General features: G+C 35.3%; 1 protein-coding gene across 5 annotated transcripts in view; it reads right to left on the minus strand.

The window, feature by feature from the left end:
- EcR (Ecdysone receptor) overlaps positions 1-26,806 on the minus strand; it is a 106,407-nt gene that overhangs the window by 53,181 nt on the left and 26,420 nt on the right. For 3 of the 5 annotated variants that reach the window (XM_081978619.1, XM_081978616.1, XM_081978617.1), the window contains 2 exons: positions 19,038-19,062; positions 4,728-5,340 (listed from right to left, as the gene is read on the minus strand). In XM_081978619.1, coding sequence (XP_081834745.1) covers positions 4,728-5,229 — 502 coding nt within the window. In that variant the 5' untranslated portion in view covers positions 5,230-5,340; positions 19,038-19,062. The remainder of the gene's footprint in view (positions 1-4,727; positions 5,341-19,037; positions 19,063-26,806) is intronic. The other 2 variants (XM_081978620.1, XM_081978618.1) reach the window with 2 other exon arrangements.

Here is a 26,806-nt window from a genome sequence, read left to right on the forward strand (position 1 = left end):
TCGAATTTGTTAAAATTGGTCAAACCGTTAAGAAGTTAAAGTATGGTTGTTATGGTATGTTTTTGAAATAACAGAAATTAGTTTTTTACGAAAATGATGGATAAATTGGTTCGTTTTAAAAATGAGGAAAAAAAACTCTAGTTTATTGTGCAAAATGTATAGAAAATGCAATTTAAAAATTTAAGATGACAGTTACGGCCTCTGGTGGTCGTTTTAGAACTTGAAAATATTTTCCAGCAATTCTTCATGGTCGATTCACCTAAAAAAATTTTTACCCCAAAATCATACGACGAACGGTTCCCCGGTATTGGGTCACCCGGTACAAGACCTATAGTACTGGTTTTTTGGGAATTTTCTGTTATTGTCTCTACATTCCTGTGCAATCACCATTTTGAAATGTATTTTCGTTCCCAAGATATTAAAGCAAATAACTTGAAGCTGTTTGGAAAATAAGAAAAAGTGCCTATTTTACCTAATATAAGACCCGTTGTGATAAAAAAATTGACAATAAAATTGAACTTTTAAAAATGCCAAAATATAATTTTCTGCACTGAAAAGTGCTGTTCAAAACAGTAATTTTAGGTTAAGGTTCTGGTAACGAGAGTTAAAGTTCCTTAAAATCGAAAACCGACCAGTAAAAACAAACACGCCTGTTTAGTGTAGTATACTACAAACATTTTTGCAGTCGAAAATTAATTCCAGTAGTAGCGAGAAATCGGTGCCAAAATCCAGATTCCGATTTAATCGCGGTAGACCTTGAACTTGGTAGGTTTATCAACCGCAAAATTATTTCGCTTCTATTAATAAAAATACGACGTAGTTTTCTATTATTATACACGGTGTGTCCGTTTTGGTGTGTTTACAATCCGGCCAATTGACCCAATCGATTATAGTACAAGCATTACGATACGTCCAGGTTTCATCTAGTTACGACCGAACAAAGCAAACAAATAAGGGCGTAAAGCAGAGAGGAAACGGAAGACACAAGTCAAACGAACGCTAAGTAGGTACATCTTGCAGGATGCAGTTCCTACAGGATTTTCGTGAAGGGGGGACCTTGGATTCGGGGATCGTGTAACGTAAATCTGGGAACGCTCCCACGCTTTCGGTTTTCTTTTTACCTGGTTGCCAATGTTTTTTTCTTTCCAAACTTAGTTTGAAATCATTGAAAAATGCTATAGATGTAAAGTCTACATGTGCAGTATATGCGATAAGTTTGTGATTGATTAAAAAAGCAGCTGATTTTGTAACCAAGTGAGTCCCATAAGAAATCGAATTAGCAAAAATAGAATTTAGTTTATATTTATCTGAAATTGGACGCATTCGCCAACATCCCTCCTCCATGCGTCTCTCATTTTTTCCCTTGGGGCTGCCATAAATAATAGAATTCGTCTCAGGATCATAAATTGATCACAAAAATTATGGTAATTTCCTTCAGAAACTCCGACGTTTTACGTTTATTTCTCATGCTCGAAAGAAAATCATATTTATCGCTTGTCATTGAAAGTGACTGTGAACAAATTACGGTCCTGTTGAAAAAACAGCCGTGAGCCGGCTTTTTTCTGTAAATCTCGCCTTGAATTAGCTTCGCATTAACGTTTGATTTATTTGTGAATCTAAAAATCCACTTTGCCGGGAAATTATTAAGGTTTTAATTAATTGAGGTAACAACTAACACCGCTAGATTTTTTTTTTGTTTGCCTACTTGCGTTGATGTTGAACAAACCATTTAACCTAGCAGCTGATCAAGCCAAAATTCGTTCAATGTGCAAGAGAAGTATTAAGAGTGTAACTTAGCTGACTTTGCTTGAAGATTATTTCCTTCCTATCTATTTTGACCAATCGCTATCAAGAATTAGTATAACAAATGTAAATTTTAAGTGGAAAAATCACTTAACAACTGTCAACTTAGCTGTCAGCAGTTTTTCCGGAAAAAAATTCGAAAAAATTTCACACTCCTCACAGCAACATAAAGAATAGTGTTACCCTTTCTAGCTTGAAAGTTAGGGTTCTTATTAATTATTGTTCCTATTGTTTTAATTAAAATAAAATGTTTATTTAACTCAGGAAATAATCTTACCAAATATCCCTCGTGCATTTAATTTTTCCTGTGGAAAAATTGGAATACTCGTTTCTAAGTAATTTATTAAAACAAATTACTTAGAAACTCGTTTTTTCCGAATTTTTCCGGAAAAATTAAATGCACTAGGGATATTACCCCCGAATATTTCTCAAAGTGCTATTATTTACAAGTCTGTAGAAATTTTAATTTTTTCAAGATTTTGCTTCTGACCTAGTTTTACCAAGGATCAACAGAAAGATTTAGAACAGAGTAGTTTTTTTTACATTTATGTGGTGTTGAAGAAATTTGTTTTCAATATCCTAGTCATTTTTTAATAAATGTCAATTTGGCAACGTATAACCTAACCTAACCTCCTTCATAAAAAGAAGATCTATTACTCACATGTGTGTTTTCTTAATATGGTACCACACACCAGTCATACATTTTAAGAAAATTGAAAACAAAAAAACATTATCCTTTGAGAGACAGGATCTTAATTAAACCTTGTCAAAATATTGTTAAATTGGCGGCGTTTTTTTGCATTATTTTTAAACCGGTCCCGCGTTTTCGCTTTCATGCGGAATCCCAAAATTGCATTCCATCGGACATTTTATATTAACAATGTTTATTCTTTTACGACAGTCGGAGTGGTCTATAAATAAGACTTCCATCCGTTCGTATTTATTTTGAAGGGGTATTTTTACATTTTTTTTTTGTGTCATTAGCGCCCGGGTCGTGTTGTTTATCGACCGTATTTTTTCCGCGACACTTCGTTAGCGGCAAACGAGCTACGGGTACAACGTGATATCTGCCCGATATTTCAAACTAAAAATAATGTCGTTTTTCACTTTTTTATTTCCACCAAGGTGACGTTTGGATCGATTTTCCAATGCGGCGAAAGTGTTTGGTGTATCGTTGATTGATAAATATTTTTTAAACACCGCATTCAAGGATGCGATTGTTCGAAAAATTCCAAAGTGCCAACTAGTCAAGATGCCAGGAATTTCAAATTATTTTCAGGAAAAAATGAATGGATGACCGACAACATAAAAATTACAAAAGTTGTCCTTTTTCTTGTTCAAAACGATTCTTTACCCTATGCTATAATAGCTGCTGTTTCACTTGAGAATTACTTTAAACGTTATCATCAACATGCTTGATTTGCATTTACAAGTCTCTGGCTCTATCTCTGCTACTATCAAGTTTCTTGAATTTGGTAAGTTTGTGATTTAATAGTTTCAGGTTACTGGTGAGTGAGTTTTGACAGTTATGACAGGTGTCACGTGACGTAAACAAAGTATAAAAGTGTTTCTCAATGTCCCAACTGTCACTCTTGGCTCTATGGAGCTTTAAACACAACTTACAGTGTGGTTCCTCAAAGAAACACATGAACTTTCAAATAGTCCAAATTCGTTGCTTTTGATGTGCACAGTGGCTAGAAGCCATTTTGTTTTACCAGAAACTTGTGAAACCTCTCGAAAAGCTGTCAAAATTTCCAGAAGCCTCTGGAAGCCATTTTGTTTTACAAGAAAGGTTTGAAACCTCTCGAGAAGCTGTCAAATTTGCCAGAAGCCTCTGAAAGCCATTTTGTTTACCAGAAGCCTGTGAAACTTCTTGAAAAGCTGTCAAAACTGCCAGGACCTTCTGGAAACTATTTTGTTTTGCTACAAGCGTCTAAAACCTATCGAGAAGTTAACAAAATTGCCAGAAGCCTCTAGAAGCCATTTTGTTTTACTAGAAACGTTTGAAATCTCTTGAGAAGCTGTCAACATTGCCGGAAGCTTCTGGAAGCCATTTTGTTTTACTAGAAACGTTTGAAATCTCTCGAGAAGCTGTCAAACTTGCCAGAAGCCTCTGAAAGCCATTTTGTTTTACCAGAAGTCTGTGAAACTTCTCGAAAAGCTGTCAAAACTGCCAGAACCTTCTGGAAACTATTTTGTTTTGCTACAAAGCGTCTAAAATTTGCCGAGACGTTAACAAAATTGCTAGAAGCCATTTTGTTTTGTCAGAAACGTCTGAAACCTCTTGAGAAGTCAACAAAATTGCCAGAAGCCTCTAGAAACCATTTTGTTTTACGGGAAGCCTGTGAAACTTCTCGAGAAGCTGTCAAAATTGTCAAAAGCCTCTGGAAGCCATTTTGTTTAGCCAAAAGCGTCTGAAACTTTTCGAGAAGCTCTCAAATTTGCCAGAAGCCTCTGAAGTGTTCAAAAACATGAATGAGAGAATAAATTCCGTTCTCTTAATGGCTACATAAATATCATGCTACCAACATTCTAAGTCTTGTCAGTGAAGACAACTACATAAGACATTCTCCAAAAGATTTGAGGTGGCAATAATCGGATTTTCTGCAAATACGAATTTTAGTATCCCACTCAAACCAATTTCACCACGTGTTAGTATTGAATAAACCTACCTAACCTAACCTACCATACATAATAACAGACATTCTAGGTGATGCAACTGGTTTGAGTGAGGATAACATTGTGACCTGGTAATAGCTAGCATTGGATGTCAATGAATAATAAACACTATTGTGCTCAAAGACTATTGATTAGTTTCAACTGATCTGTGATCTGATGTTCTGATAAAATGTTTGTATTATACTATTTGTTGTAGAGTTGAACAGTTTTCCCACTGTGATAAGTAAAAAAAAATGAAAGCTTACCTATTTTGCCATTAGGACTGTAAGGATCGTAGCTCCCACTGGATAAAGGCGAAGCATATCCGTTACTGATAACCGTGAAAGCGTGAGTGGGTGGGCCAGGAGAAGGTGTTAACGAAGGCGCCCCTCCACTAGGACTGGGTGAACTAAGCCAGTCGTTATCCGGAGCAGCCGGCCGACGTGGTTTCGACGAAGCCGGCGAATTATTCCCCAAATTACTAAACGGACCGTTCGTATGGCTACCGTTGGTCTGCTGCTGGCCGGCGGACACGGACACCAAACCGTTCTGGAATACCGTCGAGTCCCGGTCACAACTCACCCAGGCGACTGAGGAAGTCCGCGACTGACTTACCGGTTGTATGACCAACGGTTCAGTTTTGATTAGGAGCACGTCGTCCTCGGTGACGACTTGCGCCGTACCGTCGGGACGGTACACCAGGTCGTGTTTCACGTCCATGGGGGCGGCGGCGACGACGACGGCTGTCACGCGTTGTACCGCGGTCATGGACGGCACTGGGGGGCGGCAGTTACCGTATACACCGGACGTACGACGGCCGCATGTCGTTCGTACTTTTGACGAATTGTTTTGTTAACGATGAAACGACGAATCTCCGATCTGCAAAAAAACAAATAAAATTGTTAGTCACTAAACTGGCACCACCCTGTATAAAGTATAGAACAATCAAACTTAACACTCATCATACATCTCACGTCCATCAAGCTAATAAATAACATTTGAAAGAAAATACGCTGGCGGTTAAATGTGGCATATGAAACTCGAAACGGGATTTCACCACATTAATGACATTAAGCCCTTGGGGAGTCGTGTACAAACCTATTTTTTTCTGAACAACAGTTAACGACTTGGAAAACTGGATCATGTTCTTCATAGTTTAGACAAATCGATTTACAATAGTTAACAAAAAGTTAACTTTCTTGAAACGATAATACTTTTGTGTGCGATTGCAACGATTCTTTTCTATCAGTTTATTTTAATTAAAATTCATTGTTCATCCATCCGATACTGAATATTGTATATTAACGAAACCGCCCCTCAATCGAGTTATAATTCGGAACAAAACACACACGCATTCGTATATGTCTATCAGAGTGCAATACTCTCCCCCAGTCCGTCTGGGAGCACCTTTGTGCGCGGGGTTGTCTAGACGGTTGGGTCGGGGATGGAAAACGGGGCGGCCGAAATACCACCCCCAAGTCGATAATGCCCCGCCGCAGCCGCCGCCACTGCGGACTATGCCGAGCCAAGGACGAAGGTCGATGGATTCGTCCGATGATTGCTGCAAAAGGGAAATTTGCGACGGACCAAATGAAAAAAAAAATCCGAAATTGTCTTGAAAATAAGGATTTTTTTTCCAAGAAAATAAAGAAAATTTATTTATTTAATTTATATAAAAGGTACATTTTTGGTGGGATGTCAAGTGTTTACCATTATAGTTAGTTTTAGTAGGATTGTATGTAGTTATTAAGAAAATTAACAGTATTACTTGATGAACTTCAAAGGAGGTGAAAAAGGTGGTACGTGGAGGTAGAAGGTGGGAAAAAAGTTTTTTTTTGTTTTTATGGTGGTTGATTGTCAGAGAGACTTTGAGAGAGCTAAGTAAAGTCAATTTAAAAAACAGAGAAATTTGAGCAAAAATCAGACTATTGAAGATCAGGGGATCTTAGAAAGCTTTTTCCTTCCGGAACGGAAGTTACTGGGTGTAATACCAAGTGCTACCAGCAATTGTACCGTCTAGTCCACGTTATGACATGGAGCAGATTGTGATAGAGGATCTATTCCAGAAGTAGTTAAATCGATAACCGAGGAGGCCTCCCGGCTGTTACCGAGATACAGCCTTTGCAGTTAAAAATCCACCTCAACGGAAAAGAAGAAGATTGGTCAACTGACGGTTTATTTTGGACAATTTGGACTCTTTGACGAAGAGTATTAGTTGTAAGTAGTTTGTAATTTTTTGTATTAAAGACATTTTTAGTTTCAATGATATATTTAAAAACAGGATTTTTAGGTAGAAAGTAAGTTAGATAGGTTGAGTTATTTACCTTAAAAATAACTTGGCATCCCTATTATAGAATTTTTATTCAAGCTTATTTATTTAAATTTTCTTTACTTACTAGATTATTAGAATGAATGGTCAGGGTGAATCTGATGCCAGTTATAATGATATTATCATGCAACTAGGAGGTGAGGGAGATTTGAGTAAATCTCATCTTCAGGATGATAATAATCATGACAGTATCTATACAAAGTCAATAGTAAGAAGAGAGAATCATTGAAAATCAATGGGATCGACAAAGATGAAGTACAAGTAAATAACGTCTATCTAATCTATAAGACTAATTTTGAGTATCTCAAAAACATTACTACACAGTTGGTTTACATGAAATGGGTAAATATTTACCGCTTAATGACTGAGGACAAGTGCAGCATAAGAAAATCGTCAAAACACAAAATATCAGAGCTTCACAGCCATATTGGGTACATCATACACAATGTAACCTATCTCGATTCTGCCAAGAAAAGAACTCAAGGTCTGCGTTATACGAAAGCATTTATTCTCTCTGGATTGATAAAGAAACGCCAAATTTCTCAAATTCAAATATTGTGGTGTAGCTACGATTCTTATTCATCTTCAGCATTGATATTCTTTAGATATCAACGAGCGAATCAACCAGTAACCTTTATTTTTTCAATTTTATTTGTCCAGTATGCGTGTTTAAAATATTATCATCATTTAAGTAAAACCTGTTCAATTAATTTTCCATTTTTCACAAAAGCTACCAAAAAAAGGTAAGATCCAAATCCCAAGCAGAAAAACCTTTACAATCCCAACCAATTTCCCGGACTTTTTTCTGAAAGCCAACCAACCCTCAATTTTTATCAGTAAATTGGTTTGTTTGGACGAAAAAGCAGAAGGTTACAACAAAAAGTCTGCAAAACAAATGCTAGGAAAAAGATTGCTTTTTACTAACTGAAAGGAAATGAAAAACATTTCGTGTATAGAGTTGGATTTCATAACGACTCCCTTAAGTGGTGAGGAGGTTGTGGTTTGTAACAACCCTCTCCCACCCCCTTTTAAGTTGGATTTAATAATACTGGCTAGACAGCGGCGCAGAGTGTAGACTACGGCACCGGGACGTTCTTTTTTTCGGGTTGAAATCGATACGGACAGACAAAACAGCAAGATACTCATTTTGTCTTCGCTTCTTGGGCTTTGTTGTTTTCCTTCCAGACGGGGTCGACGATAAAAGCCAAACTGCACGTCTAAAATTAGTTCCTAAAACGATCAGTAACATTTTGGTGTTTTGTGATAGGAAATCAAAGAAGGACGGTTTAAGACATAGAAATCAAAAGTGTAAATGGAAGTCAAAAACTTATGACAAATCTAGTGACATGCCTAATAAAGCCAAGAACTTCTCAAGGAAAAAAAATGTTGTTATTGTTGCTGCCAAGGTTGCAAACAAATCCGGTCATGTTTGCCGAAAGGCAAAAAGTAACATCTTTCACCTTTCACTGTAAATCGGCCTTAACGTTTGCTTGTGTCGTAACACAGTCAATTCAAAAAAGGAGTGTGCCAGAAACCGGTAAAGTGTGTCATGTATTCTTTATGCTGACCTGCTGTTTTGTTACCGCCTATTTTAGGGAAAGGTCATTGAAAGTACGCATTAAACCCGCTAGGAAGAATGGAAGTCTTTGACCTATTTATCGACTAAAATCTCTCTTTTTCCCCCGGTTATTTTGTTGAAACATTTTTCGCGTTTTAAATTAATCAAAGTTGACTTTTATTCGCCTACTTTGTAAGGTAAAATATGCTCATCCACATCCCCCAAGAAAACTTCTGTACGTTCCGGACTTGTATATCTTGGGTAACGCGTAATTTTGTGCGACATAAATCAAAAGAAAGCAACTTCCCAGCCTAAAGAAAAAGTGAGGGAGTCTAATAATGCCGTTTTCATTTTCGTAAAAGCGGTGCTCGTAAATTTTAATTTCCAGAGTCATACAATTCCGCCCCTCGCTAGTACATTAAAATATTCGGAGTGTTAGCGCTCCAATCCGGTGGAGGGACACTTTGTGTTGATGAGGGAGACTTGAGGCAGTAAAAGGGTGAATTACACTCGACCTCAACCTACCTACCTTTGGCGAAAACGACCTTCGCCCGGCTATACGGACCGACAATCCCGAGCTTGATCGATCGGCTAAGATCGCCTAAACCACCCCCGCAATGGGAAAATGCAATTGCCGCCGATTCAGCTCGATTCGACCTCTGAACCCAGCCTTGAAGGCTACGACCTAGATTACCACCCCCGCTGGTGAAAGATCTAAATTTACCAACCAACGTGATTTATTTGACAACTTTTAGCGTGATTTTTCTTTTCTACTGCTCGTAAGAATTTGCCTGCAAAATATACTCAAAGCATTTGAACAAGCAACCACATAAAGAGAATAATGTAAAAAATAAAAAAACACCCTTGATTTATAAGTTGTATTGTATGTACTTTCTCAAATGTTCTTTGACACATTGAAATAAACTTTTTCAGTCACACATTGCTTAAAGCAACTTGTAAAGTATGTTATTCTCCAAAAACTAGTCACTACTGAAATATGAGTTAGAACAAACATAACTTTTGAGATATTTGAGAGTTTTTAGTATTTATCAGTCTTTTGTGTTGTTTCTTCTGTCATTTGTTTTTTATTTTTCCTGACAAGAAAAACCTCCTCTTGGAAGGTTAGCTTTGTGTCAAATTAAATAGTTTCCTGTATTTGATAATGCTATTATTAAGTCGAAAATAATTATTTACTTTTTTTAGTAAATTTATTAAAAATGCAAATTGTTATTATGAAATAAGAGGTTCTTCATTTAACTTTGTTAAATTGTTAATTACAAATCTTAATGATAAAAATTAATATAGCTGTAGATTAAAGTCAAGTATACATGCATTATCTAAACTACATAGGTTACTTAGAGGAAAGTGAGTGTAAAAACAACAAGACTATCAAATTTTCCCATAGAATAGATGCGCTATAAAGCAATAAAAAACAGACACAATGAATAACGAAAAAAAGCGTCTCGACGGTGTTCAGTTGCGTCGAGACGTCTGTACTTTTTTATAACTATATCAGGTGTCAGGATAAACTGAAGGGAATGAAATTACTTTCTCCATTGCGCTCAAACTCTCCACTAATAGAGATGGACAAAAATAGACTCACCTTTTGTAACCATTAAAGCGGTGGCAATAAAAATAGGAGCGCGGGCCCGGAAAAAACGAACGAACGACGAGAAAAAGTAGTTTTTCCTGGAGGAAAACAAACTAAAGCGTCGTCGGCGTCGCGTAGACAACATGGGGGAAAGCGTGGCGCCCTGTGGACGCCAAGCGACGCTGCACCGTCGCAAACCGTATCCAGGTCACAGACTGCACGACACGATGACAACTGATATGCCAGAGAACCGTTTCAGCCCTTTTCGAATCAAAAGGGGGGAGTTTGATCCAACGTTGTCAAACTTTGACTTTCACATCATAAAAAAGTTTTCTTGACCAATCACAAATTACAAATGTGGACCAGTTGATTGATCAAATTTCTATCAATAATAGTTTTGGTTTTTCAAAGAAATTTCAGTGCATTAGGCAACCAGGCAGCCGAGGAAAACAGTTTGAGAAACCTCTATTTTCAAATGCGTGGGCAGTAGAGAGCGCAAGCGGAGGCGGCAAACATGCACGAGAGGGTGAAATGCCGCCAGCTTTTGTGCCGTCAACGTTTTGAAACGTCTTTGTTCGGTCACGTCTGGATTTCATAATGTCGAGGATCAGTGAGTGGCTTTTTTCCGCAACGTCTCTTAAAACACATTTCCAGTTTGATGTGGTGCTGATGGTGGCAAAGAAACGTTTTTTATTGTAGCAACAATTATTAGAAGCACGAGAAAGCGGCAAATTAACGCCACCTAACGCGGATAATTGTCTTTGGATAATAAGCCGAAAGTAATTATAATATTTTGCATAAATTCTGAACGAACGATGAGTTATTTGTTCTTCTAGCTATACAATCCTGGTCTATCAACGAATCGTAAACTTAACGTTTATTGGCAACAACTAACGAAGTTAATAAGCCATTAAATGAGAAAGATTTTATGTACACCTGCAGAAAAAACAAAGCTCTCCAAGAAGCTATTTAGTGAAAAAGTAAATTCATTCTAGTTTAAAGCTCTTTCACTTCAAGTGGACTTCAGAAGATGTATTTTAGACTAAACAACATATTTTTCACACCAAACTTGTGAGGGTGAATCACACTTAAGGCTCTGTTTACATCAACTGGCACGTAATAGCACTCTTACAAACACGCGAAAGTAAGGAGTGACACTGGAGTAATTGATCGACTTTCAACGACGACAGGAAAATCAATTGCAACAGTTGCACTGAAAAAATCCAATTCAACACAGGCGTCAAACCAATTTAATGTATATCCCAGATTGTAAGTTTTCCCTTCTGCAACCAAATTTCGTTAAACAATAGCGTAACGAAATCTAGCTAATAATACGCCTACGGCTCGGCATAGAAGCCGAATCTGGGTCGGACGTGTTATTGCTCAATGAAATCGGAATTTTTTGCGAAATAATTGCGGCTGAATTTAGCGGATCATTGGTATGATTGGATTCGCAACAAAAACGCAATTATTATCGATCAACAGTAGGAAAAAAAAAACAAATAAAATGTGGAAACAACACTTATAGAATAGTAGACAAATGACTAAATAAATACTGCTTGGTTTAAGTACCGAAATTTTTACTAAGATTGTATAAAAGGTCAAAGGTCCATAAAGTCACGCAACGCTACGATATCCTTTGTTGAAATAGTGACTTTCAATAAATTTTTGTTAGGAAAATATTCCACGACCATTTCAGTTTGTAGAAGAAGATGATGACAGTCCAGGCGATAAGCATAGTGAAAAAAATTTAAATTCTGCGTCTACAAACAAACAATGTAAATGAACCTTAACTTTCATTACATATTCCATGGTCGTTTTATCAATTTTCTTGAGGTAATTCCGTATTTTTTAGTTTGCAGTGGTCGTTTTCAGTACAATGTCGCATTTTTTGGGTTTGTCTCGCATTTTTTCACACGTAGGTATTTCGGAATCATGACGCTATTCAAGTGTTTTGTGTTATTCAGTCAGTTTGGGATTAATGCAAATTGACCTACTCAAGTTTAAAATGTAGAAAGTGTCCAATTAGACACACCACTGAAATCGATTTTCTAAATCCTAAGTTCTGATTAATAACAATTTTAAATGTCATACACCAGTAAAGGTAGGTGCTAAATTAGGTATAACCCCATTTATAAGTGCGGCAAATTATTACATTTAGCGGTAAAATACGTCGTAAATAGTACATTTATTATCAACCAATCCCTAGTTTAGATTCTTGGACAGCACTAATATAATTAGCAATGCTGAAAACTAGTTTACTGAACAGTTTAAAGTCAATGAATGTATTTATAGGACACATTTTTTACTAAATGAAGCACGTGCAAAATCTAAACAACTAAGTAATATTATTAACATATTATCTAAAGAAGAATTCTTCACTATTGTATAATAGGTTATTTACTAGAATATAGCTGACACTATTGACATATACAGTGTGACCCATTTAGAAGGGAAACACCCCTATAAAATTTTAGGTTATTAACCGATTTCAATGATTTTTTTTTTGAAATAATTAGGAATGAAATGTCTATTACGGGAGAAAATTTTAAATATTTATTTCAGTTTTCAGGTCATATTACGATACTTTTTCTTGATAGAAAATGGAGAATTTTTATTAGCGATTTTTTTATTGAATACGCCACTGGATCTATAGTGCTTTCAAATAGCTGTGACCAAAATTTCATAAAAATCCATTCGTTAATAACAAAGTTATGACAAATTCAAATTCAAAAATCCTCTAAGCTAACGGTCACAAAAGAACACCCTGCATCAACTGTTGCCATAGAAATGGTGTTATTATTTACTTGTTCATTATTAATTATTAATTGATTAATTTAATTTAATAAAAAAAAAAATTATAAAAAAAAAAAAAATTAAAAATTTTAATAAAAATTCTCCATTTTCTATCAAGAAAAAGTACCGTAATATGACCTGAAAACTGAAATAAATATTTAAAATTTTCTCCCGTAATAGACATTTCATTCCTAATTATTTCAAAAAAAAAATCATTGAAATCGGTTAATAACCTAAAATTTTATAGGGGTGTTTCCATTCTAAATGGGTCACACTGTATAACAGAATGGAAAATTCATTCAAGGCTATAATCTAATGGCGTCTTCCAACCTAGTTATTTACCATCAAAATCGCTGTAAACTGCAACACTACCAAAGTCAAACAGAAAGAGGAAAAATTCGAAAAGTGCGTCGTAAATTAAAAGCGACCGACCGTAAATGGCATTAGCATTTTCCATGAATACGACTTTGAACAACTTCTAGGCTAAAACTTGTTTACGCCATTGCGAGACCAAGGGCGTGTCATTCCAAAGGTCCCAAATGGAAAAATCGAGTGTATTGAAGGGTTTATTTTTCTTTTCCGTTCAGGGACGAATTGCACACAAAGCCCGGTCTTGAAAACGCCTCCCCTGTTTTATTGTCCGATCCCGGAAACACGTACAGTATACAGGGTGTTTGTGTGTGTTAATCGGATTCTGTTCTATAGCACATGATTACCCTCAGGGTGCGTATTCTTGAAATGAGGGAAGGGAATTACCAAGAAGGAAGTATGCAAAATGTGACAGAAATCAGCAATCTTTGAAACTGGTGAATATGATTCTCTTTAGTTGATACGAAAACAAAATGTACAGGGTGCTGCATTTTCGATGGTTTTAGGGGGTACAGAGAAAACGGTAATAGATAGAAAAAAAGTAGCATACGTGTTCCGATCTCATTTTCTGAGCTGAGATGACTGGCGAAGAGTGGGCTGCGCAAACTTCTTTTGTTTCAAAGATACGGGGGGTTTTTGAAAAGTGGCCATTTTGGAACCTCCTCTGTATTTCATTTGCTATTAAAGTTATAAAAAAAATAAAAACGGTTTCCGGTACAACTTTTCACGTAGAATCCAATGGCGTAGTCAGTTTTTTTCTATGACGTTTAGTTTCTGACTTATGACAGTAAGTTATATTTTTTTAAATGGAACACCCTATATATTTTTACGTCATTTAATCCTGTTAATTTTTACCTTTTCAATGATGTATTACAACATATAAGTTTGTAAACGTTAATTAAAAAAAAAGGTCAAAAAGACGTTTGCTAATAAAAAATATGCCAATATCTAAATTACCAAACAAAAACAATCGGAAAAAGATATAAACTAACACATCAGATAACTTACTATTTATTTAAGAAAATATGAGAACAATTATAATTTAAAAAATTCTAAGGTTACAAAATTAAATTAATGTTAGTACTTATAGCTACGTTGAGATTCCAATATGACATTATAATGATGCAAATGTCGCAGTGAAAACCAAACTTACCCTAAGCAGCCCTTATATATTGGTGTAATTGGCCATAAGTAGCAGTGACTAACGCAGATGTTCAAATTGACGTCCATGGTTATCTAAACACATTTCACATCTTTTTACTACAGCCCTTGTAGCATTAAAAATTGAAAGGTTTGGAATTGCGTAAATGCATTCTTCAAATTTTTCGCGCAGTTCTTCAACAGTATTTGATTTATTTTTGTATATCTTGTCTTTTATGTGACCCCAAAAAAAGAAATCAAGGGGTGTCAGGTCTGGTGACCGTGGTGGCCACCTAATTGGCCCATTTGTACCCATCCATTTTGCATTAAAATTTTGATTTAAAAATTCAGAAACTCTCCTGGCATTATGTGGCGGCGCACCGTCTTGCTGGAAGTATATCTCCAAAATTTGATTTAGTGGCATATTTTCTAAATTTTCAATAATTTTTTCTTCCAAAACTGACAAATATAATTCGGAATTTAAATTTTGATTGTAAATTTGATATGCTAAAACTCGACTTCCAAAAACCGCTACCCATACATTGAAACCAAATTTTCCTTGCTGACGGCGCCTAATAGTTTGATGGGGATTTATATCAGACCAGTAATGGTGATTGTGCCTGTTAAAAACTCCATCGCTCGATATATGGGCTTCATCAGTCCAAATAATTTTTTGGTGAAAATTTGGGTTTTCCCTGCATTTATGTAAGTACCATTGACAAAATATCACCCTTCTAGCATCATCACCAGGATGCAGATCTTGTACCTAGAATAACAGATAATATATGTAAAATTAATCGATATAGCTAAATCTAAAAAGGTTGATATATTTGAATTATTACGAGCGAAAGATTATTAACTGATCATCAACGTTTCTGTTATTATTAAATCAAGCAGGATTTATTAATTACTATATATGGTCGTAAAAAAGTGAATATCAGCAAAATAAATTATATAATATTCCATTTTCTTTACCTACCTTTCTTATTACATATGGTCGGAAGTTATTTTCTTTCAGAATTTTTATAGCCTTTTTTGAAGATATCCCTAAGTCTTCTTTTATTTTCCTAGTTGATGTTTTCGGTTCAGCTGTGACATATGCAATTGTGTTTATTGTTTCAACTTCTCTGGTTATTTTAAAATACGTTTTTGATCTGGGTTTACAAAAAGAGCCAAAGTCACAGAGATTTGATTGAAGTCGTTCAAAAATTCTACAGTCTGGTTGCCGACGTTCTGGATACCGTTGAAAATATAAATTCGCAGCTTCGACTTTATTTTTTCCACTCTCTATGTAACATTCGATCATGTTCCATTTATGTGTGTTTTCCATTTTGAGAAAATTGCAAGAACAAAACACCAAGAAATTTTTGAAAATGTCACCTGACGCAGAAAATGTGTGATTAACAAATGCCATTTAAGTAACCATGGAGAAGCTTCCATGGCCAACTTCTCAAAATTCAGCAAATCGAGAAGAATCGATAATATTGTCGCCTTAATAAGAAACGTGGTTACACTATCTTTATGGTAGAAATTAAAAACTATTTACATACATAAACCACATGTACCATGTTAAAATAAACATAGCCAAATTTTATTTTTATTTTAGATATTAAGTAGCACTTTTTTGAATAGGAAACACCTTTGGAAACACCTTTTCTTTAATTAAAAATTTAACGTTTACAAATTTATATGTTGTAATACATCGTTGGAAAGGAAAAAATTAACAGGATTAAATGACGTAAAAATATATAGGGTGTTCCATTTAAAAAAATATAACTTACTGTCATAAGTCAGAAACTAAACGTCATAGAAAAAAACTGACTACGCCATTGGATTCTACGTGAAAAGTTGTACCAGAAACCGTTTTTATTTTTTTTATAACTTTAATAGCAAATGAAATACAGAGGAGGTTCCAAAATGGCCACTTTTCAAAAACCCCCCGTATCTTTGAAACAAAAGAAGTTTGCGTCGCCCACTTTTCGCCAGTCATCTCAGCTCGGAAAAAGAGATCGGAACACGTATGCTACTTTTTTTCTATCTATTACCGTTTTCTCTGTACCCCCTAAAACCATCGAAAATGCAGCACCCTGTACACTCATCACCTTGTAGGTACAGGAAAAAAACTGAACTTTCCAAACAACGTAACAAGCTCCCGTTCGAAACGCAATTATGCCGTTCAGAATGTGTCGAGGTCAAAGGGATCCAGCCAAGGCCACGCAGACTCACAACTGCATCCTGCCGGTGCACCCAGATGCAGCAGAATTGGGTCATTCCGGAAACTAGGACAGGGATTCGCCAGGTCGTTTCCTATAAACAAACTCAACCTAGAACGGCTCTATAACGATGCGTTTTTGTGTTATTGTATCCGTGCCCCGATTGGTACGTAAACATGTTCGGAAACCGAGTAGTTTGTGTTTTTGTTCTAGCTTTGAAAGGTAATTTAGAATTCGTGCTATACTACTACTTTTTGTTGGGTACATTATTTCAGATATACTATGAATGGTTGATGGACTATCATTGTGAAATCTGAAATGTGATGTATAGGTATTTCAGATCAGAATGATCGCAAATCGTTTCTTTGCACTCTGATTTTCCTGCTAAAGAGATAAATAGTACGTGAGGAGCAAACATCCGTTTCGATGACGGGCAGTCAGACAAAATACAAATTGCTTTTGCTTTTAGTATACAAACGCCAGACTTAGGCGTGGGCTATTTGTTAGTGTTTGTCTGGTTTTGATCGTCTGCACCAAACCGATTTTCCAGTTGGATATCACGTTCTCGAGATAATGTAATTCAAAATTATGTTTTGCCAAACAAATTCTGGTGTTCCAAGCCATGGAGAAAGTATAAAGTAGATTTTTCAAATCTTTGAATTCTTGCAGAACTCTGAAATTACTTATTTTGGACTTTTCATCTATGTAATTGTCCGGTACTGATGTCAAATATTATAAAAGGATTTGTATTGATTATTGTCGATTTTAAAACTTTGAAAGTTAAATCAACTTAAGATTTTCCACATTCAGAGGCTCACTGCCTAATTTATAAATAATTTTAGACGATGAAGCAACAAAAAACAAAGATTTGAACGTGATAAACAGTGACTAATCGATGTAATGTGTGGGCTTAACAAGTATCAGAACTTTCAACAAACTAAAATGAATAATCAACTCAATAGACTGCATGTCGAAAATGGCTGAAAATAACTCAGGAGCCGTGATGTCACGTCCTAATATTAAAATTTTCATTTATCGCATGTGTCCGTAATGGATGTCAACTATTTTCTACGGGTTGTGCGGTTAATTGGCTCGATTTTTTGCTCTATTTCTAGACGCTACGACGCCGTCCTTGTCTGTGCGCTCTGTGTCAAACTATTTAGAGCGTTTCTAGATTCAAAAATTATCGAACGTCATTAATCAGTTTAGGTGAAAAAAGCAGCTTATTGCATGTGCACGTCGACTTTAAACTCAAACGAAATAAGGGTAAAAGCACGTTCTAAATGTCAGGCTGGCTTCTTATCTCAAGAAATACATACTAACCTTTATACCATAAATCAATATTTACTGGGAAAAATTATTCTAATTCATGGCATATCGCGTGCAACAAAGGTTCATTGTATGCATTCAAGGACAATATTTCATAGATAAACGCGGTTCTCCGGGTTGATCCGATCTAAGCTAGTAGTTGTTGGAAGAAAAGCCACATCCGGTGGAAAACTAGCCCTGCTAAGTTTGGCAACAGCGCAACGGTTGGCCCCAATTTCATCTGAATGGAGCGGTGCCGAGGGGATGTCCGGAATGATCGCTAGAGATAGGTCAGGTCCGTAGGGGGGACCGCGCCCTAATTTAGTTTCCCCGGCTCATAGATGGATTACTAAATAAGATCTAGAATGATAACACACATTCCATGATTACTTCTCAACCTAAACTAAAATCAAATTGTGTTTTAAATTTGCAGCATCCATTACCTGTTCCTATTAAATTAACTATGTAAACCAGCATTGCAAACTGTTTACATACAAATTGGTTAAAGTAAGCAAACCTTGGAATAGAAGATTGTAAAAAAATTTAGATCACAATGCACCGGTATATATTTTAACGAGGTCAAATGAGTCAATGTATGTTGGTAATTTGAAAGCATATATTTACCTAACATTACCCCAGTGTTTGAGGTAAAACTACCTTATAGTTTATTATATCTTTAAACGGATTAAAGGACAAATCCAGACAGTTAACTAATCCCATAAATAACGTTCAATCTCGTATCGGGCATCGAACAAGACAAATTCCTTACATGGATCTGATAAATGCGTCGCCGAAAGCATAAAATCCAGATTGTTTATTGCCTCAGTTAAGTCTTTGTGGCAAAACGATGAGGTATCTGATTTGTATGTGGCTCGTTCTACCTAATTACCATTCAATGTCTTGTAGTAGTAGAACAGTCAAAACGCGCCCGCAACCGTATTATTGTGTTTATCAATGCAAGTACGCTGTCCTTGCGTACCACTCAAAATTCACTCAGCAGCAAGTTAAAAACCCATTAGTTTCACTTTTCGTATAAAATATTTATGTACAAAGCCTACTTATTAAGTTAATAGCCAGCGTACAATGTTGGCCGGGCGCAATCCATGTCATGAAAGATCTATGGAAATCGATGCCACGCTTTCGCCAGAAACGCCCAGGCAATGAACTTGCGATATTATGAACGTATTACTCAGTATAAAATAAATTTAACGTTACTTTCATTCAAGTCTAAAATAAATTTTGGATTTACATACTACTGCGTAATGGACTTACCTTTTGGAAGACACCGGACGTCAATCTGGAAAGAAATACAAACACTTTAGTACAGTTTTCTCACACAAAATATACGACTTCAATATACTGTATGCATTAAACGGGTTTTCCAGCAAAATTTTAAATTAAATTAATTGGATACATAAAAGTTATGTCGATCTGTAAATAATTTCATAAACTTCTTGGAGCAGCATGTGATTTCATTATTTTATGGCTTTTATAACTTTTAACTGTTAGCTGTTATACAGGGTTTTTCAATGAAAAGTAGCCACCCTGAATATCTTCCAAAATAATTTCTCTGTTAAAAAATGCTAAGACACGTCAACAAAGATTGCAAGGGGGACATCTTTTTACGTAGGATTTGAATTGCTGCTATCAGCCCCTTTGCCCCCACTAAGTTTTCAAATGGCACCATACCCTGTGTGGCACATCGTTGGAAAGGGTATTTCATAAGGAATTAATTGCACTATTTTATTAGTACATTTGCTTTGAATTGAGACCAAAAAAAATAAAAAATACGTTTTGTGTTTATAGCGGTTATCATTTAATTAATGGCTCAAAATAACCTCCGTTAACTTCCATACAAGAATACAAGCGACTTTGGAAGAGTTCGCGAACATTTGTGAGGACTTGCGAGGATTATTCTCTGCCTAAGGTCTGCAATATTGGCCGGCCGTGTTGCATAGATTTTAGATTTTAAATGCCCCCATAGAAAAAAGTCCAACGGAGTGAGGTCGGGTGATCTCGCAGGCCATTCCATGGGACCACGTCTACCAATCCATTTTCCAGGAAATCGATTGTTCAGATCTTCTCGAACGGGAAGTGAATAGTGTGGAGGTGCACCGTCTTGTAGGAAAATTAGTTGATTTTCAAATAAATTTTCATCATTTTCTAGTAGCTCTGTTATTGTCGGATCAACAGTGGTGTCAAGAAGCTCAAGATAAGTAGCGCCATTCAAATTACCGTCAATAAAAAACGGACCAACGATGTGGTCTCCTAAAATACCTGTCCAAACATTAAATTTTTCTGGATATTGGGTATGGGTTTCCCTAAACCAATGTGGATTCGTGTCTGACCAGTACCTACAGTTATGCCTGTTCACTTCTCCATTCAAAAAAACCATACACTCATCACTGAAGCAAATATTGTACAACAAGTTCACGTTGTTTGTCAGATTAGTAGACATAATTTCACAAAATTGTAGTCTTCTATCATAGTCATCTTCGTTTAATTCCTGAACTAATTTTACCTCGTATGGATGAAAATTGTGTTTTTTTTTAATTCTCCATACACTGCTTGTCGAAACACCCGATGCATGGGAAATTTGATTTAAAGACTGATTATAACATTGCAACGTGTCCCAAAACAGCAACTTCAACTGGTTCATTAATAATTTGTCTTTCAGGTTGATGTTTTTTGTTTGTCACTGAACCAGTTTCCATGAATTTTTGCATCAACTTTAAGACATACTGATGACCAATTAATTTATCTGGATGAAAAATGTACAATTTCTATTCTTTCGGCAGTCGTGTAAACCATATTGACAATGTTCCTTCAAAACGAACTTACAAGTTGACCGACTGAGGCAAAAACCTGGAATGGAAAACCTGGAATGGTAGTGTTATCAGCAGTTTGACCAAAATAACAGAAAAAATGTTTTTATTTTTTTTGGTCTCAATTCAAAGCAAATGTACAAATAAAATAGAGCAATTAATTCCTTATGAAATACCCTTTCCAACGATGTGCCACACAGGGTATGGTGCCATTTGAAAACTTAGTGGGGGTGGCTATGGCGGCAAAGGGGCTGATGGCAGAAATTCAAATCCTACGTAAAAAGATGTCCCCCTTGCAATCTTTGTTGACGTGTCTTAGCATTTTTTAACAGATAAATTATTTTGGAAGATATTCAGGGTGGCTATTATTCATTGAAAAACCCTGTATGTTATCATGTTATCAACTAAGAGAATTTAGTGTTTAAGTTCTAATCATCATTTGCACTTGTTTTTAACAAATAGGAGGTCATTTTTGCTTCAATTTATTTTCAGTTTTTGTTCTTATGGCAGAAATTTTAAAGTGCTTTTTTTGTGTTTATTTTAGCTAATTTAAGGTTTTTAGTTATAAATATGCCCTTTGCTGTGCATTGGAACCCTTATGGAGCAAAATAAAAAAAAATCAAAAATGCACTTTTTTACCAAAACTGTAATTTTTTTGTATTTTTCAAAAGGTTGTAACTTTTTTATTTCAACTGTTATAGATTTCACTGAAACGCCATTAGAAAATACTACAAAATGAGCCAAAACTCGCCTCTCTAGCTCCTCACGTTACCCAGATATTGAATCTTAAAAAAGATGCCTCAACCATTGGGTTCTGTCTTTTCTCGCCGCTGATTTTGCATTCTTCATTCTCGTCATGCAAAGGAAATTAATTGACGTCTCCATCTTTCAACGTGCATATAAATTGCAATTGAATAAAGCCGAGCTTGGCGTTTTATGAAAGCGCACCAACCAGTATACTACGTAATTATTTTTATCTTGCCGATTAATCTGACCTATATAAAGAAAAGTTCGTTCGAAATTAACCAATAAAATTGCCATAAAACACTGCTACACATAATGACAGTCCGGTTAAAAGCAAAGGGACGGCGGCGGTCGCCATTGTACTGAATTATGACGGCAATTTGAAATTTCAAACATTACAAGATTGCTTTGTATACGTAGTGAATAAACGACTTTGAAAAGAAAGGATAAAAGCCACTAAAATATGTGGTGATAAAGGTTCCAGCTTATGGTAATGGTTTTTATCTTCTAATGGATAAAAAACAGATGCCTCTTTCAGGCGGGGCTCAGTGGCGTAGATGGAACGGAATCAACCCTAATTAGTGCATTAAATTTGGTAATTGGTGGCGCAGTGTGGTGGGGTGGTGTGAAAACATCATGGCCATGAGTAAAGTCAGCTTAAGTGGGTTTAAGGCCACTAAACGTTAAAGGGACGACCCAGACATATAAATATACACACTTAATACATACATAAAGGCATCACAGACGGCTTCTCGTAAGCAATCCTGACTTTAAATCAAGATGGCCTTGGCGTCATACCATCCACAAGATGCAGATACACACGAATCCGGTCGGTTGAAGATATTTTTTAGCGGACACTGATCAATTGCTCTTTTGTCTTTGAATTGAAGTATCTAAACCATTAGCATTTTACAATCGCCTAGACTGAATGAGATTTCACGTCAGTCGCGGAATACATAATTGCATAGTGATTCAGTGGGAGTGAAATTTAAATAAGTAATTTTGGAATTTAAGTCCAATTGACTGGAGCCCAGCCCGTCCGACATTAGTGCATCGGATAAATAAACACATCCACGGCAGTTCGCGCAGATGTTTCTTTACTATTTTTATGACGCTGCTATTCTAAACATGTACATCCTTACATATAAACAATTTAGATAAAATATCTACAGTGTATACAATTATACGTTCCCTTTTGTTCGGCTTTTTCAATAACTGCATATGAAACGACGCCATAATGGAAAACGAAAGCGATTTCTTTCCATAAACTGACGATTAAAACAGTAGACAGCTATTCTATTAATACACTAGAGTAGATAAATGCTTCATATATGAAGGAATTATGAATTTAGTATGCATCAGAATCATTTTCAACAAATATGGCAATATTGGTATTGACAAATTCCCAAAAAAAAGTTTTTGAAGAAACATTGTATGTATACAGGGTAATTCAAATTCGACCCACACTATTGGGATCTCGGAAACTATAAGAGAAAGTTTAAATTGGGGCAGTTGAGCAATAAAAAGCTCAACCAAATGCCGCTCGTTTATGTTTCCAATTTCATTTTTTATAATGTTATTATAAAAATATGTATATATATTATAAAATGATTATATATATATATACTTTAGAGCATTTTGAGGCATTGACTGTATATTTCAAAATATTTTGCGATATTTTCACTGAAATTTTGAGCGAAATAAAGCCTAAATAAAGGACATTTTGCGATATTATAAGGAATACATTGTAGTAGACCAAGCAGTAGTAATTATTATGGTAAAATCTTTGTTCATGATATTATTTTTTATTTATTAATATTAGTAGTAGTTTACCATATTTTTCAACATTTTAACGTCATTTTTAAGATCACGTGAGTGTTTTTGACAGGTGTCAACTAGACTTTACAGTGTTGCAAGCTCTAAAATTGCATAATCAAAGTCACGTGATGTGTTTCTTACAAATTCAGCTTTTACAACTGTCTAAATATAATTTACCAAGCTTTTAAAGTTTAAACCACATTTTAACGGTCATGTGATTAGTTTTGACAGATATCAAGTCGCCTTTACAGTGGTGCAAGCTCAAAAATTGAATTATCCAAGTCACGTGACGTGTATTTTGCAATTTAAGTTTTTACAACTGTCCAAATTTTATTTATCAATTTTTCAAAGTTTCAACTGCGTTTTGAAGGTCACGTGACTGTTTTTGACAACGTCAACTGGTCTTTACAGTGTTGCAAGCTCAAAAATTGAATTATCCAAGTCACGTGACGTGTATTTTGCAAATTAAGTTTTTACAACTGTCCAAATTTTATTTATCAATTTTCCAAAGTTTCAACTGCGTTTTGAAGGTCAGGTGACTGTTTTTGACAACGTCAACTGGTCTTTACAGTGTTGCAAACTCAAAAATTGAATTATCCAAGTCACGTGACGTGAATTTTGCAATTTAAGTTTTTACAACAGTCCAAATTTTATTTATGAATTTTCCAAAGTTTCAACTGCCTTTTGAAGGTCACGTGACTGTTTTTGACAACGTCAACTGGTCTTTACAGTGTTGCAAACTCAAAAATTGAATTATCCAAGTCACGTGACGTGAATTTTGCAATTTAAGTTTTTACAACTGTCCAAATTTTATTTATCAATTTTTCAAAGTTTCAACTGCGTTTTGAAGGTCACGTGACTGTTTTTGACAACGTCAACTAGTCTTTACAGTGTTGCAAGCTCAAAAATTGAATTATCCAAGTCACGTGACGTGTATTTTGCAATTTAAGTTTTTACAACTGTCCAAATTTTATTTATCAATTTTCCAAAGTTTCAACTGCGTTTTGAAGGTCACGTGACTGTTTTTGACAACGTCAACTGGTCTTTACAGTGTTGCAAACTCAAAAATTGAATTATCCAAGTCACGTGACGTGTATTTTGCAATTTAAGTTTTTACAACTGTCTAAATTTTATTTATCAATTTTCCAAAGTTTCAACTGCGTTTTGAAGGTCACGTGACTGTTTTTGACAACGTCAACTGGTCTTTACAGTGTTGCAAACTCAAAAATTGAATTATCCTAGTCACGTGACGTGTATTTTGCTATTTCAGTTTTTACAAGTGTCCAAATTTTATTTATGAATTTTCCAAATTTTTAACTGCGTTTTGAAGGTCACGTAACTGTTTTTGACAATGTCAACTAGTCTTTACAGTGTTGCAAGCTCAAAAATTGAATTATCCAAGTCACGTGACGTGTATTTTGCAAATTAAGTTTTTACAACAGTCCAAATTTTATTTATGAATTTTCCAAAGTTTCAACTGCGTTTTGAAGGTCACGTGACTGTTTTTGACAATGTCAACTGGTCTTTACAGTGTTGCAAACTCAAAAATTGAATTATCTAAGTCACGTGACGTGTATTTTGCAATTTAAGTTTTTACAACTGTCCAAATTTTGTTTATCAATTTTCCAAAGTTTCAATTGCGTTTTGAAGGTCACGTGACTGTTTTTGACAACGTCAACTAGTCTTTACAGTGTTGCAAGCTCAAAAATTGAATTATTCAAGTCACGTGACGTAGTTCTTACAGTTTTACCACTGTCTAAATTTAAAATACTATTGTATTTAATTTTCAAACAAAGTTTCTTTTAAATGATAGGTGTCTTTATTTAACACGTTCTAACTTGGTTACTATGACAGTTAGAAGATTCGTTTAAACGTCAAAATATAACCTGTAATTTCAGACAACCGTACAAAAAATATTTTTGTTTGTTAGTATAAGAAAAAACAGTCGCCTGACCTTAGAAAATAAATTTTAAGCTTTCAGCACCAAGTCAAATCAAGTGTCAAAAATTTTGAAAAATTTTTACGTTGTCACCTAACCTAACCTAAAAACTGTCACGTGACTTTAAAAAAAAATGAATTTCAAGCTTTTGGGTTATTAAAATATGGAAAAGCAATCAGGTAACCTGAGGAAGTCATGTTATTTGAATCATTAATGCTTATGACATTTTGACAAGACATGCTACTTAATTAATCTGACCTAAAAATTGCCAGGCAGTTTTAAGGCATTTTGAGCAATAATAAAGCATTGTGAGGTATTTTAAAAGCATTTTAAGGTATTTTTTGTATGCAAAAAGGCATTTTGGTGTACAAAAAATTATCGACGGACTACCCCTCGCTGTAGTGTCAACGTTTGAGTTAAATGTAGCCAAAATTCCTAATTTACAAATAAATTATTATACTTTGAGATAGTGAACATCTATTTATTTCCAGCACTTAATACTATACTGTCATTAAGTGACTAATCAACAATTGATGAAAGCAATAAATCGAGATTTACTGCTTTTCTCCCGGGTCCCTGGAGCAATAAATTTAGGGATAGGGCGTTACCAAGGACACTGTAAGTGAAATTTCCTCCACACATGCTTCTATACAAGTTTCTAGCAAATATTCTTAGCTAAGTCCGGCAAAGGTTTCTTCTAGAAATATAATCTTCCAAAAAATGGTTAATGACAACTTCACAAGAAGAATTTTTTTAAAAATTTGATCATGAGAACGTTCACCGGACTTGCAGTGTTTATTGGACATTAAAACATGCTTTTTCATCTAAAAAACGACCAAAAAAATAATCTGGACAGTTTCAGTTTTGATAATAACGGTGATTTACGAGTTAAATGACAAATGCCAGAATACTGCGGCTTAAAATATCAACATTGTTTAATGCAGTCTCCCGGGTTGTTATATTTAAGTCATTTTCGGGACCGGCCAAAATTTATGTAATTTTTGTTGAACAATTCCTTGTTGTTGAAACATTGTCGCGCACTTGCGACGATATAATTTTAGACGTAAAAACGGCGTAAATTATATGGAAATTGCTACGCATTCGACCAAATAGTACAGTTACTAGGCCGTAAATTGCGTCTACGCCAGCCAGATTTTGCGAATTTGTTGCAAAAGCTCGGGCAAAAAGTATTAAACTCATATTAAATGGAAAGTGTAGTTGTTAATGACATGTTATTTTTAGTTATTGCCCTGGAAATGTGAAACCACGCATGTAAATCCACTTGTTGTCAACAAAAACTACAAAAAACAGCAGCTGCTTTTTTTGACCAATCACAAACTACCCACTGTGCTGTAATTTTTGCTCTTTTTCACTTTGAGTAACAAGAATGCCTGTCAAGTAACAAAAAGACTTAATTGACCTCAAAAAAACTTTTTTGATGTATGCCAGAAAAGTTGATTGGTAAATTATGGAATGTCCCTACATGTTAAGGTTAAGTAAGATTACAGATTCAAAATGTATAGTTTACACTTTAACCAAATGAAACTTTTTGCTATTGGACATTAACAGTCTAAACTTAAAGTAGACGTAACCCTTTAAAATGTGTGTTATGTTTAAAGTCAGCTTTGGGTAAGTATTGTTTAGACTGTGATATTTTGCACATACAACACACTGCTACAGTCAAATTTTACCATTAGTGACTTGTTTATCACTAA

Source organism: Ips typographus, linkage group LG4 (assembly GCF_016097725.1).
Source record: "Ips typographus isolate SLU linkage group LG4, UJ_Ityp_2.0, whole genome shotgun sequence".
Taxonomy (NCBI): domain Eukaryota; kingdom Metazoa; phylum Arthropoda; class Insecta; order Coleoptera; family Curculionidae; genus Ips; species Ips typographus.